Consider the following 13,162-nt stretch of genomic DNA (forward strand, 5'->3'; position numbering starts at 1 on the left):
TTTTAAATTGTGAGTCTATAAGGGTACCAAACCCCACCAAACCCACTGCTGTTGAGTTGATTCCAACTTACAGCCACTCTATAGGACAGGGTAGAACTGCCCCATAGGGTTTCAAAGGCTGTAAATCTTTACGGAATCAGACTGCCACATCTTTCTCTCTTGGAATGCCAGGTGGGTTCCAACCACTGACCTTTTGGTTAGCAGCTGAGCTCTTGACCATTTCGCCACCAGGGCTCCATTATTAATGAGCAAAAAACCAAACAAAAACATAGCGGTAAGCGCGGTTCTTTGTAACTCGAATACATCGTAAGGGGGGGACTACCTAAAAATATCTGGAGTTTTCCATATTTTCTCCCTTTCTAACTGGTGGCGCAGTTGTTAAGCCTTAAGGCTGCTAACCAAAAGGTTGCGGTTCAAATCCACAAACCGCTCCTTGGAAGCCCTATGGGGCAGTTCTACTCTGTCCTATAGGGTCGCTATGAGATAGAATCGACTTGATGGCACCGAGTGTGGTTTTGGCTTTATCCTTTTTTAATACTAATCAGAATCCACGGCGTTTATTTATTGACATTTCCCGTTAAAGTTCTGCAGCTTCACAGCTTTGGGGGAGAGGGGAGGGTTTTATTCTCCAGAGTCACCCTGTTGCGCCATCTACCGGAGCTGTCAGGAATTCCGGACCTAAAATCACCACCTCTGATCAAAGTTCTCCAGTTAGACTCCTCCCCGACGCCTCAGCTTCAGATGGGAAGTCTAACCTATTATAGACTACAATTCCCAGAAGACCAAGCAAACGGGGAGGGGAGGAAATCCCGTGGTCTGGGAGTTAGGAACGATCGCGAGAGGACGAGGTTCAGGCGGCTGCGCGAAGTGGGTGGAGGAGGGTGGAGTGAGGAGGAAGAGGAGGAGGTACCGTCCCACAATACCAGGCGGGAGGGCGGGTAGGCGGTTTGTATCCGGGCTGAGAGGTGCTCGGAGCCTTCGCGGACCTTGCTGCCGCTGTCTCTTTAACGGGAGAGGAAGCGATGCGGAGGGGTGGAAAATGGCAGAGCTGCAGATGTTACTAGAGGAGGAGATCCCATCGGGCAAGAGGGCACTGATAGAGAGTTACCAGAACCTGACCCGGGTGGCGGACTACTGTGAAAACAACTACATACAGGTGAGGAGCGCGGGCGGGCGGGCGCTGCCCGGACCGCGGACCCGCAGTCGGCCGCTAGAGTGACCAGCCCACTGGGCGGGGTGGGGAGCTGCCTAATCTCAGCCTCTGCCTCAGCCCCAACCCCAACCCCAACCCCAACCCCAACCCCAGCCGCGAAGAGAGCAGTTGACAGAGCTGAGGGAGTCGGGCTGCGATACAGGAAGTGGCTCTGGTGGTTGAAACCTCTAGGAGAGAGAAAATGGGCGAGGGAGCCGGGATCCAGCCGCCACCGCAGCCGGGCGGTCCCCTGACGTCCGCCTCCCCGCGGGCTCGGCCCCTCGGGTCTCGCTGCCCCTTGGCAGCTTTCTGTTGGCTGTGCTTCTGTCCCGGGGACCGAGCTGCCGCCCTGCTGCCTCTCCGCCTGGAGAGGGGTCTAGAATCGGGAGAAGGGACAGGAAAGGACAGGGGTGAGGCTAAGGGACAAGAAGCAGAAGGGAGAGGAAAAGCGGGGTGTGTGTCGGGGGAGGGTGGGGTGGGGGCGATTATGTCAGTTCAACCCAGAGGGTGTGTCTTTTATTTATTTTTTAAAAAATTTGTCATGAGTCACATTACACAGACCTCCCCAAGGAGAGGAGGAAGCGGGTGGGGAGTAAGGGAGGGCGTTTGAGAGAACTTAATCTTAAAATTCCTTTAATTGAAGGTTTGTAAATCTGCCTGCCTGTCCGTTTTCAAGTTGGGTTTTTCCCTCTCATCATTTTCACTTCCGCTCCACTGTATGTAGTCTAGAGGTTGTCAGGGCTATCGTTATTATAAAACATGATTTATTCTTTACTATTTGGGAAAATGTCTTAAATACTCTCTCCCTCCAAAAGTTCTTGAACTGTTGGCTTCATAAGTAATTTAAAATAGAATGATGTAATTCCCCTGTTCTGAAGTTTCTCTTTCCAACCTACGTAAATGTATAGAATATGAATCCTAATAGATTACCGAACCTTTAAACCAGAACGTAAAATAGCTGTTATTGTAAATTCATTAGAAAATTCTTGGGACCTTATCTATGACATGAGCTTTTTTTTTTTTTTTAATGCATGTAAGTGAATTATGTGTTTGGTAGTCTGGTTTGCAGATCTTTAACTGTGTAAACCAACAGTTTGCAGTAGAAGCAAATAAAGTAGAAGAGTCCTTTGTATCAGTATAATGATACCAAAAACTTGCTTGCTACTGGTAAGGCATGACAAAACGTGCTTTGAAAGATTAGATAGAGTTACTGCAATTCAGAACTGGAGTATTTTTAGAAATGCCTCCGATGTGATTATCATTTTTAAGAACCCATGGCTTCTGTGTTGGCAAATGCGTTTCCTCTTTATTTTTAGAGGGAGATGCTGTTTTCAGAATATTTTAAATATTTCTCAGTTTCCTTACTAGTCACATTGTCTCTTCAGTAGCATTACTAGGAGTTTATCTTCACAAATTTTTTCAAGCTTTTACTTAGGAATTTTACTGATAAGTAAACTTATTCAATGCCTGCCACATCTACTGTATTATTACTTGTTTTTGCAAACTTTGTATTTAGCCTTTAAAGAAGCATTTTAAAATCTAGTTGAGATGTGGATATAATTTAAGATAGAAAAGTGATTTTATAGTTTATCTGTATTAAAAATATGCAGTTTTTATTCAACCTAACATGAAAAGCTTTAAAATTGAGGTGAACCTATTTTGCTGAAGATTTTAAAGATTTTGAAACTCGGAGAGCGTAGGAAGTGAAATTGCCCGCATTCCAGAAAAGTCATTTCTTCTCTACAGAAGTCAGTAGATAAGTACTTCATAAAGGGGAGACTCCTTTTTGTTTTGCATATTGGGAAATCTGACAAGTATATGGTGTGGTAACTGCTACATGTTGGCAACAGTTGGTAACTGAAAACATGTTTTAACCTGTCGACTGTTTCTTTTTCAGATAATTGTATGTTATAAAGGCATTTCTTTTTTCTCTCTGACCCTTTTCGTTTCTCCTTCATGCCACCATCACGTAACTTTGAAGTACTTTTAAACTTCATTGGTAATTTGTCTAATTAAGATGTCATGTTATTTCTTTCACTTTTTAAAATGTTAGTACCATGGCGTCAAGAGTCACTGCTGGTGGCCTCAAAGTTTTTTTTTTTTTTTTGGTGGTCCTAAACTTGACTCCAGGTCCCTGGGTGGCACAAACAGTTTGTGTTCGACCACTAGTCAAAAGGTTAGTAGTTCAAACTCATCCAGCGGTGTGTAGAAGAAAGGCCCGGTGATCTACTTCTGTAGAGATTACATCCAAGAAAACCCTATGGAACTCAGTTGTACTCTGTAACATATGGGGGTTGCTATGAGTCGGAATCAACTAGATGGCAGTGGGTTTGGTTTTCAAACTTGACTCCAGTGAGGTATTCTGATCTTCTTGTTAGCTGCTTTTGAGTCAGCCTCCCACTCAAGGTGACCCTATGCACAACAGAATGAACTGTTGTTTAGGCCTGTGCCATCCTCATTATTGGTTGTGGATGGGACTGTTGTGATTCATAGGTTTTCCTTGGCTGATTTTTGGACGTATATCGCCTGACCTTTCTTCTTGGTGGTCTGTCTTAGTCTGGAAGCCCTGGTGAAACCTGTCCAGCATCATATCAACATGCAGTCCACCACTGACAGATGGGTGATAGCTGTGCCTGAGGTGCTTTAGCCAGAATCAAATCCAGGTCTCCCACATAGAATGGGAGAATTCTACCACTGAACCACTGGTGATCGCCGTTCTGATTTTTAACTAGGGGGTTGAAGGGAGATGAAATTCACACACAGCAATGATTATCTTAATACCTCAGTAGCTCGTTAAACTTTGGGCTGCATGATTCAGGTCACTAGCTGCCTTCCTAAGGGCCTCAGGTGGGGTGAAGATGATGAAGACTGATTACTTTTGTGGAACTTGATGTATCTTTGGGGTGGTAGGTGGTGCCACTGACTTTGGTGCTATGCATAGGGAACAAATAGTACTAGAAATAGCTATTCATTATTTGTTGAGATCTTTCTGTATCCTTTCTGTGACCCTGATTTGGGTTATAAACAACACACTACATGAACATTCCTTCTCTCAGGTGAAATGTGCAGCTACTTATATTCTTAGAATTTTTTATACCCAAGGTGAGTTATGTTATTGCCTGGGTGATTTTTATCCTGGGAATTAAAATTTTATTTTGTTGTTTTCCCACAGTTTTGAAGTGCAGTCCACTTCAGCTAAGTTCTCTGGGCTGTAGTGCAATCGAGTCCTCGGAGCAGTTTATTGTAGCTCTTTGGGTTCTGTTGCCTTTAACTATTAAATTGTATTATTAACAGCGGAACCTCCCAAAAGATTGCATTATCTTAAAAAGGACAGGATTTTTGAAGTTGTTATGGGGGAATGATATTCAAAATAGAAAATGTTTTTTATATAGATATTGAAAAAGTCTACCTTCTGTTTGATGTGACCAATTTGAATTTTTCTGACAGTCACTTCATAACTTGGGCACGCTTACTCATCTGACCAATTTCCTTTGCTTTACCTCAGGGTTCATGCTGCCTTTGTTGTATAACTATTTTGGGGAATACGAAGGGAAGCTAAGTGAAAAAAAGTAGAAACTGCTTAAGCAAGTTTTCTCAGGATGCATATTGCGAGCTTGGGCAAGGGCAGACACTCTTCCATACAGCTTAACTTTTTTCAACTTAATTTATTTTTGTTCCTTTGCCTGGAATTCCACCAATCAGAGTTTCATTTGTGTGTTCTAAGGTCTGGGAGTATAAAGGGGATGTTATCAGTAGTATTTTATTGTGAGTTACTTAGTTTAGCTTGCTTTTCTTCTTCTGTGACTTTAGCTTATGCTCATTTGCTCATTATGCACATTTGATCTCAGAAGACAAGTGATTTTTGAGTAGGAGGACTTGGAGTAGGTAAAAAGCCAACATTTCTCTTACTGCACAGTTTATGCCAGCTCATAAATTGTCACTTAATTATTAGAATAATCTTATAATTTTTTTGTAACAAATCAACAGTCCAAGGTTCAAAGAAGTTAAATACCTAGCCTAACGTTCCATAGCTTGTGTGAGATAGTGACCATAGTTAAACCCAGATTTTCGATTCCAAATCCAAAACTCTTTTTAAGAAATCCCGAATGGGTGCTTAGTGCAGTGTAAGGGATAAAAAGAATGTGCAGACAGGGTAATGAGGAATAGAGTTGATATAATTGCTTCTTTTTATTGAGTACCTACTCTGTCACAGTCTTTACCGGTTGTTTTGTGTTATCTTTAATCCTTACAAAACCTCTCCATGATAGGCAGTACTCTCTTACAGATGCGGAAATTAGTACTCAGAAAAGTTCAATAAATTTTGTTAGTTCATGCAGTTAATGATTGGCAGTCAGGATTTCTGCCTAATTCTGACAAGCGCATAGACTGTGCTCTTTTCATATCATACTAGTCTTCAGACATAAATGTTATATACAGTCTAGAACTCAGACTACTTCAGGAATGCCATGGAATAAATTGATGTTTGTTAGTCAAGTGTGGGAACCTAACAAACTGTCTTATCATTATTTTCTTTTGAAAATGCGCTCTGAGTTCCAAGTTGCAAATATAAGAACAGGTATGTTCTTAATTTGGGGACTTCTTTATTTCTTGAAGTGTTGAACTATAGGAAGTATGGGCTAGTTTTTCACTGAGATCCATGGATCCTTTCTATGCATCCTTGCCTGCTTTTTCTACTATGATACAGCTTTGCAATTGTGGTAAGAAAATTTGTATAAGAAATTAGTAGAGTTTGACAAAAAATGTCTTGTAATATTTCAGGTAGTTCTGATTTCTACACAAAGTAGGCTCAAGTAAGACAATCAAAATGATTGAGGTGATAAGGGTACTGCTGTATAAGAATAAACAACAACAACAACAAAAACCCATTGCCGTTGAGTTGATTCCTACTTACAGCAACCCTATAGAACAGAGTAGAACTGCTTCATAGGGTTTCCAAGGAGTGGCTGGTGGATGCTAACTCCCAACCTTTTGGTTAGCAGGTGAGCTATCAACTGCTGCATCACCAGGGCTCTAGTATAAGAATAATCCATTGTTGTTGAGTTGATTCTGACTCATAGTAACCCTATAGGACAGAGTAGAACTGCCCCATAGAATTTCCAAAGAGTGCCTGGTGGATTTGAACTGTCGACCTTTCCATTAGCAAACAATGCTCTTAACCACTATACCACCAGAGTTTCCGGTATAAGAATAGGGTGGTGCAAATGGTTAAGCAGTGCTGCTAGCTGAAAGGTTGGCAATTCACACCTACCCAGAGGCGCCTTGAAAGACAGGCCTGGCAATCTGCTTCTGAAAGGTCACATAGCCTTAGAAACCCTGTGGAGCAGTTTTACTCTGTACACGTGGGGTCACAATGAGTTGGAATCGACTCAAAGGCAACCAACAACAACATATAAGAACATACTGGAAAGATCAGAATTCTTAGAATTGTCCTTTGAATTTTGAGTAAAACAATGGCAAACAAAATTAGAGATACAGGGTAGTAAAGTAAATGAATCAAACAGGGCTTTAAATAATTTTACAGAAGAAGTTAATTGATGAGTTGACCTATACCTTGTCACAACTTGTTAGTTAATACTGCTGTGAAGCATGATACTGGGCTTGGTAGAGCAGGAGCTGACTTAGCATATCAGTTCTTATGAATGGAATATCATATCAGTTCTTATTAATAATACTCTCAAGGAGAAAACTGAATTTTTTTTTAGGAATATATAGTATTTAGAGGTTTGTATTAAAACTAATGTTCTCTCCTTTTTTCCCTTTTGAAACTTTAATACTAATAGGAGCTTTACATGTGGTACTTAAATCTAGTCCTGGTCTATTTAGATCCTTAGTTTTAGTATGTTTCTATCCTTTAGAGGGGGTTTTAAGAAAATTTTTTAAGGAGATTTTTCCAATTCCTCTTGTGTGCTTCTGCTTTCTCCAGTTGATTCTGATAGCAGAGGCTCATATGTATTGTAGTGGAAAAGAGATACTTGGGCAGTTGGGGGTCTGATCTATGGCCATTTACAGTAACCCTATTTATTGTCAGTGAAATTATGCCCTAAGAACCAAACATTGGTGAGTTAACAGACAAGAATATATTAGCCAGAAAGGAACAGTGCTAGTATTGGGACAAGAGGTTGAATCAGACATTAGGAGATTATGCAGATATAATTTGATAAAATCCATGAAACAAGTGTTGGTATGAAAACAGGGTAAAAATAATAGTTAAATGTGGATTTTGGGGCATTGAGAAAGTTTTAATTGGGGACTGTATATATATTTTCTCAGGAGCTCTGGTGGTGCAGTGGTTAAGTGCTCGGCTGCTAACCAAAAGGTCAGCGGTTTGAACCCGCCAGCCGCTCCACGGGAGAAAGATGTGGCAGTCTGCTTCCGTAAAGATTTACAGCCTTGGAAACCCTAAGGGGCAGTTTTACTGTGTCCTGTAAGGTTGCTATGAGTCGGAATCGACTTGATGGCAATGGGTATGTATATTTTCTAACATATTTTTGTGTTAATTATAACTTTTATTGAAGTTATGGCTTGTGTTTAGAAGAAATAATAGACAAACTCCAGAACTACAAACTGTTTAAAGACCTTAATATTTAAGACACTGTTCCAAAAAATAAGGAGTTTTTTTTTTTTTTTTTAAGTACAGCATTGAGAAGATAAGATACTAGGAAAATGACAATTAGCTGACTAGTCATTTTAACAGTGAACATCCAGTCCTTAGAATGGAGACGAGATTTGTTTTTTAGTTCTACCACTTTGCATCAAGCCAAATAAGTACTCTTAACCATGTATTTACTAATTTTCTCCATTTACAAAATGAAACTTTTCAAATAGTTGGTAGTTAGTGAACCAGGGTTTGCAAAGAAAATCTCAAAGCAAAACAAACAAAAAGCCTAACTTTTAGTTAATTTATTGGAGGACGATAATATGTGTATTTTCTATCAAGTGGATTCCAATTTTGATATGCATCTGCACCTAACCATTTCCTTACACATAACAGGTAGATGTTTAGCAAACGTTTGTAGAATTGAGTTTTATGTTCATTAAAGAATATTGGTAGGACCATCTTAAGGAGCCCTGCTGGTGCAGTGATTAAGTGCTCGGCTGCTAACTGAACGGTTGGCAGTTCGAACCCACCCAGCACTCGAGAAAGACCTGGTGATCTGCTCCTGTAAAGATTACAGCTTACAAAACCTTATGGGACAGTTCTACTCTGTCACATGGGGTTTCTGTGAGTTGAAAATCCACTTGACAGCACCTACCAACAACAACAGGACCATCTCAAGTATAAAGTACACAGAAACTAATTTTAAATCTTATTTTACTAATTATTAGCATGATAAAAACTCATTGTAGTGTACCAATGTTCAATGTAGCACTTTTTACAATGGCCAAAATATGGAACCCACAGAAATGTCCATCAACAGATAAATGGATAAACAAACTGTGGTACATACACACAATGGAGTATTATGCAATAGTAAAGAACACTGATGAATCTTTGAAGCATCTTATAACATGGATGAAACTGGAGGACATTATGCTGAGTAAAATAAGTCAATCACAAAAGGACAAAAATTTTATGAGACCACTACTGTAAAAACTCAGGAAAAAGGTTACACACAAAAATAAACAATCTTTGTTGGTTATGAGGGATGGAGGGTGGGGGAGAATACTAAATAGACAATAGATAAGTGGTAACCTTGGTGAAGGGTAAGACAGTATACAATACTGGGGAAGCCAGCACAACTTGTACAAGGAAAGGTCACGGAAGCTTCATAGACACATCCAAACTCCCTGAGGGACTGAATTGCTGGGTGGAGGGCTGTGGGGACCATGGCCTCAGGGAACATCTAGCTCAATTGGCATAACACAGTTTATAAAGAATATGCTACATTCTACCTTGGTGAGTAGTGTCTGGGGTCTTAAAAGCCTGTGAGCAGCCATCTAAGATACTCCACTGGTCTCACCCCTTCAGGAGCAAGGGAAAACGAAGAAAACAAGATACAGGGAAAAGATTAGTCCAAAGGACTAAGGGACCACAACTACTATGGCCTCCACCAGACTGGGCCAGTACATATAGATGGTGCCCGGCTACCACCACTGACTTCTCTGACAGGGATCCCAACAGAGGGTCCTGGACAGAGCTGGAGAAAAATGTAGAACAAAATTCTAACTCACAATAAAAGACCAGACTTATTGACCTAACAGAGACTGGAGAAACCCTGAGAGTATGGCCCCTGGACACCCTTTTAGCTCAGTAATGAAGTCACTCCCGAGGTTCACCGTTCAGCCAAAGATGAGACAGCCCCATAAAACAGAACGAGACTAATGGGGCACAGTAGTCCAGGGACAAGGACTAGAAGCAGGAGGGGGCAGGAAAGCTGGTAATAGAGAATCTGCGGTTGAGAAGGGACAGTGTTGACATGTCGTGGGGTTGTTAACCATTGTCATGAAACAATATGTGTACTAAGTGTTTAGTGAGAAACTATTCTGTAAACCTTCATCTAAAGTACATTAAAAAAACAAAACAAAAAAACAGATGAATGGGTAAACAAAATGTATTTACGTACAGTGGGAATATTACTCAACCATAAAGAGAAGTGAAGTCCTTATGCATGCTACAACATGGATGAGCCTTGAAAACATCATACTGAATAAAATAAATCAGTCACAACAGGACAAAAACTGTATGATCTCACTTATATGAAATAAGTAAATACATAGAAACCAAAGATGGTTAATGGTTACTGGGGTGGGAGGAGGGGAGAAAAAGGGAGTTTTTGCTAGGGGGCATTGAGTTTATGTTAATGGTGGTAGAATAACTTGGAAAAGGATAGCAATAATGGTGGCATAACATGAAGAATGTAATCAATATATGTATATACCACATTTTGTTTGGGCTGTTGTGAATGGTGATGCTATGAAAATTTCTTTACAAGTATTTGAGTGCCTATTTTCAATTCTTTTAGTTGTGTACCTTGGAGAGGTTCATAATGGAATATTGTTGTGAAATATGTAAAGAAGGAACCAATAGTGTCATGGATTGAATTGTGTCCCCAAAAAATATCTGTCAACTTGGCTGGGTCATGATTCCCAGTATTGTATGATTGTATAATCTGATGTGATTTCCTTATGTGCTGTAAACTCTATCACTATGATGAGATTATATGTGATCTCCTTATGTGTTGTAAATTATATCACTGTGATGAGGTTATACTGATGAGGTTTACAAGATTGGATAGTATCTTAATCCAATGTCTTTTGAGATATAAAAGAGAGAGGCGAACAGAGACACATGGGAACCTCACATCACCAAGAAAGCAGTGCCGGGAGCAGAGCGCGTCCTTTGGACCAGTGGTTCCTGCGCTGAGATGCTCCCAGACCAAGGGAAGACTGATGCATCACAAGGACCTTCCTCCAGAGCTGACAGAGAGAGAGAGAGCCTTTTTCTGGAGCTGATGCCCTGAATTTGGACTTGTAGCCTACAGGACTGTGAGAGAATAAACTTCTGTTTGTTAAAGCCATCCACTTGTGGTATTTCTGTTAGAGCAGCACTAGATGACTAAGACAAATAGTTATACATTATTAAATTTGCACTTAGATAATTCTGAATTTCTGCTTCAGACTGTTAAGTAAGTGCTTGTCTGCTAACCAAAGGTTGGAGGTTTGAATCCACGCAGAGATAACCTTGGAAGAATGGACTGGCAGTCTACTTCCAAAAAATCAGCCATCGAGAACACTTTGGAGCACAGTTCTATTCTAACACACATGGGATTGGCATAAGTCTGAATAGACTAGATGACAACTAGTTTTTACACGTTTTATATCTTTTTAAAAAAATAATGTGTTTTCATTGAGAGTTTGTATAGCAAATTAGGTTCCCATTTATCAGTTTCTACACAAATTGTTCATTGACATTGGTTGCATTCTTCAAAATGTGTCAACATTCTCATTATTTACGTTCTGGTTTTCCATTTCCTGTAATCTAGTTTCCCTGCCCCCTTACCTTCACATCTTTGCTTGCAAGCAATTGCTGACAATTTGGTCTCATAAAAATAATGGAAGGCTTCATGAATTTGCATGTCATCCTTATGCAGGAGCTATGCTAATCGTCCCTGTATCATTCCAGTTTCAGTATATGTGCTGCCAAAGCAAGCACCACTTTTTAAATCTTTATTCCGTATCTCTTTACTGAATTTGTGCACTCAGAATTTATACCTCTGAAGTCTCCTGTATTAGAAAATTGTCCTCTGACTTTATATCCTACTCTAGTAACTGACTTCTCTCTTGTTTATTATTTAGCTAGTTTTCTTAAAACTATTGTCTACATCTTCCTCCATCCCTCATCTTGTATTCACTCTTTAACTTGTTCTGTCTACATGTTAATACAGATGGAGGTAGTTGGAAGATTTGGTGATGCGGTGACCCCGTAGTGCTTGTCTGCACTTAGTTTTTCTTACTGAAGTATAACATGTAGTTATCACAGGAGAGTGAGGGAGAGGTAGATGTTTTGAAGTTTGAGGATAAAGTGTGAACTAGACCTTTCAGAGATAATTTATTAGAAAAGGTAGTGGGAATAGTGAGCAGTTTTGTGTGTCCATTTAAATTTTTTTTTCCCCAACACCTGCCGTCCGTTTATTTAATTATTCAATTCAAATATACATGCACAGTGGTTTCAGAATTTTTAACCTGTACCCCTATGGGAACAACTTCATCAACTAGAGTAAAGTTCTTATGCAGTTTCTTTAGCCTTTAGTCATACAGAAACCATTCATTTCCAAAGTTACTTAGGTCAGCAACTTTTTCCCTCATTTCCTTCAGTAAGGTTGTTCAGTATATTTGTGATTCAGTTAGATTCTTTTGTCAAATTATGCATTCCATCATGAAATACCCTGACCTCCTAAATTATTTTTTAATTTGCATACATTAAAATTCATTCTTTGTACTGCAAAATTCTGTGTATGGATTTTGACAGATGGATAACATCATGTATCCAGCATTACAGAACCACAGGAATAGTTTCACCTCCCTAAAGAATTTCCTGTGCTTCATCTATGTAACCCTCCACCCCATCTCCCAACCCCCTGGCAATTACTTACTGATTTATCACTGCTATCTATTTTTGTCTTTTCTAGAATGTCATATAAATGAAATCATAGTATGTGTAGCCTTTTCAAACTAGCTTCTTTTACTTAGAAATATTCATTTAAGGTTCATCCATGTCTTTTTGTGGCTTGTTAGCTTATTTCTTTTCAGAGATAAACAATAATTATTTATCTGAGTAAATAAACTGTGGTGTCTGTATATATATATGTATATATAGATATATATAAAATACTAATTGAAAGACGTTTTGGTTGCTTCTGTTTGGAGATTCTGAATAAAACTGTTATAAACATTCATGTGCAGGGTTTTTTTTGCAGGTAAGTTTTCACATCAGTTAAAGAAATACCTAGGCATGAAATACTTGGATCTTCTGTTATACATAAGGTCACTATGAGTGGGATCTGATTTGATGGCAACTAAAAACAACAAATAGTATGTTTAGCTTTGTAAGAAAATAACAAATTGCCTCCCGCCCATATCAGCATGTGGTATTGTCAGTTTTTTGGATTTGAGCCATTCTTTTTTTTTAATTTAGAAGAAAGTTTAAAGAACAAACTAGCTTCCCATTAAACAAATAATACACATATTGTTTTGTGACATTAGTTGCCAAGCCCATGACATGTCAACACTCTCCCTTTCTTGACCTTGGGTCCCATATTACCAGCTTTCCTGTCCCGTCCTGCCTTCCCGTCCTTGCCCCTGGGCTGGTGTGCTGATTTAGTCTCCTTTTGTTTTATGGGCCTGTCTAATCTTTGACTGAAGGGTGAACCTCAGGAGTGACTTCATTACTGAGCTGAAAAGGTATCCAGGGGCCGTACTCTCAGGGTTTCTCCAGTCTCTGTCAGACCA

The 13,162-nt window shown here is 39.8% G+C and overlaps 1 protein-coding gene and 1 non-coding gene across 12 annotated transcripts in view; one reads left to right on the forward strand and one right to left on the reverse strand.

Annotated features, from left to right (window-relative positions):
• The first annotated feature begins 890 nt into the window (after positions 1–890).
• The window catches only part of ABI1 (abl interactor 1), a 146,929-nt gene continuing 134,657 nt past the window's right edge, over positions 891–13,162 (forward strand). For 10 of the 11 annotated variants that reach the window (XM_004380514.2, XM_012556708.2, XM_012556707.2 and 7 more), the window contains exon 1: positions 920–1,156. In XM_004380514.2, coding sequence (XP_004380571.1) covers positions 1,040–1,156 — 117 coding nt within the window. In that variant the 5' untranslated portion in view covers positions 920–1,039. Of the gene's footprint in view, positions 1,157–13,162 lie in introns of all 11 variants that reach the window. The other variant, XM_004380517.2, reaches the window with a different exon arrangement.
• On the reverse strand, positions 11,260–11,366 carry LOC111821284 (U6 spliceosomal RNA). The gene has a single exon (XR_002824729.1). It is a non-coding gene; the product is annotated as a U6 spliceosomal RNA (small nuclear RNA).

The sequence above is a fragment of the Trichechus manatus genome, unplaced genomic scaffold (genome assembly GCF_000243295.1).
Source record: "Trichechus manatus latirostris isolate Lorelei unplaced genomic scaffold, TriManLat1.0 scaffold00075, whole genome shotgun sequence".
Taxonomy (NCBI): domain Eukaryota; kingdom Metazoa; phylum Chordata; class Mammalia; order Sirenia; family Trichechidae; genus Trichechus; species Trichechus manatus.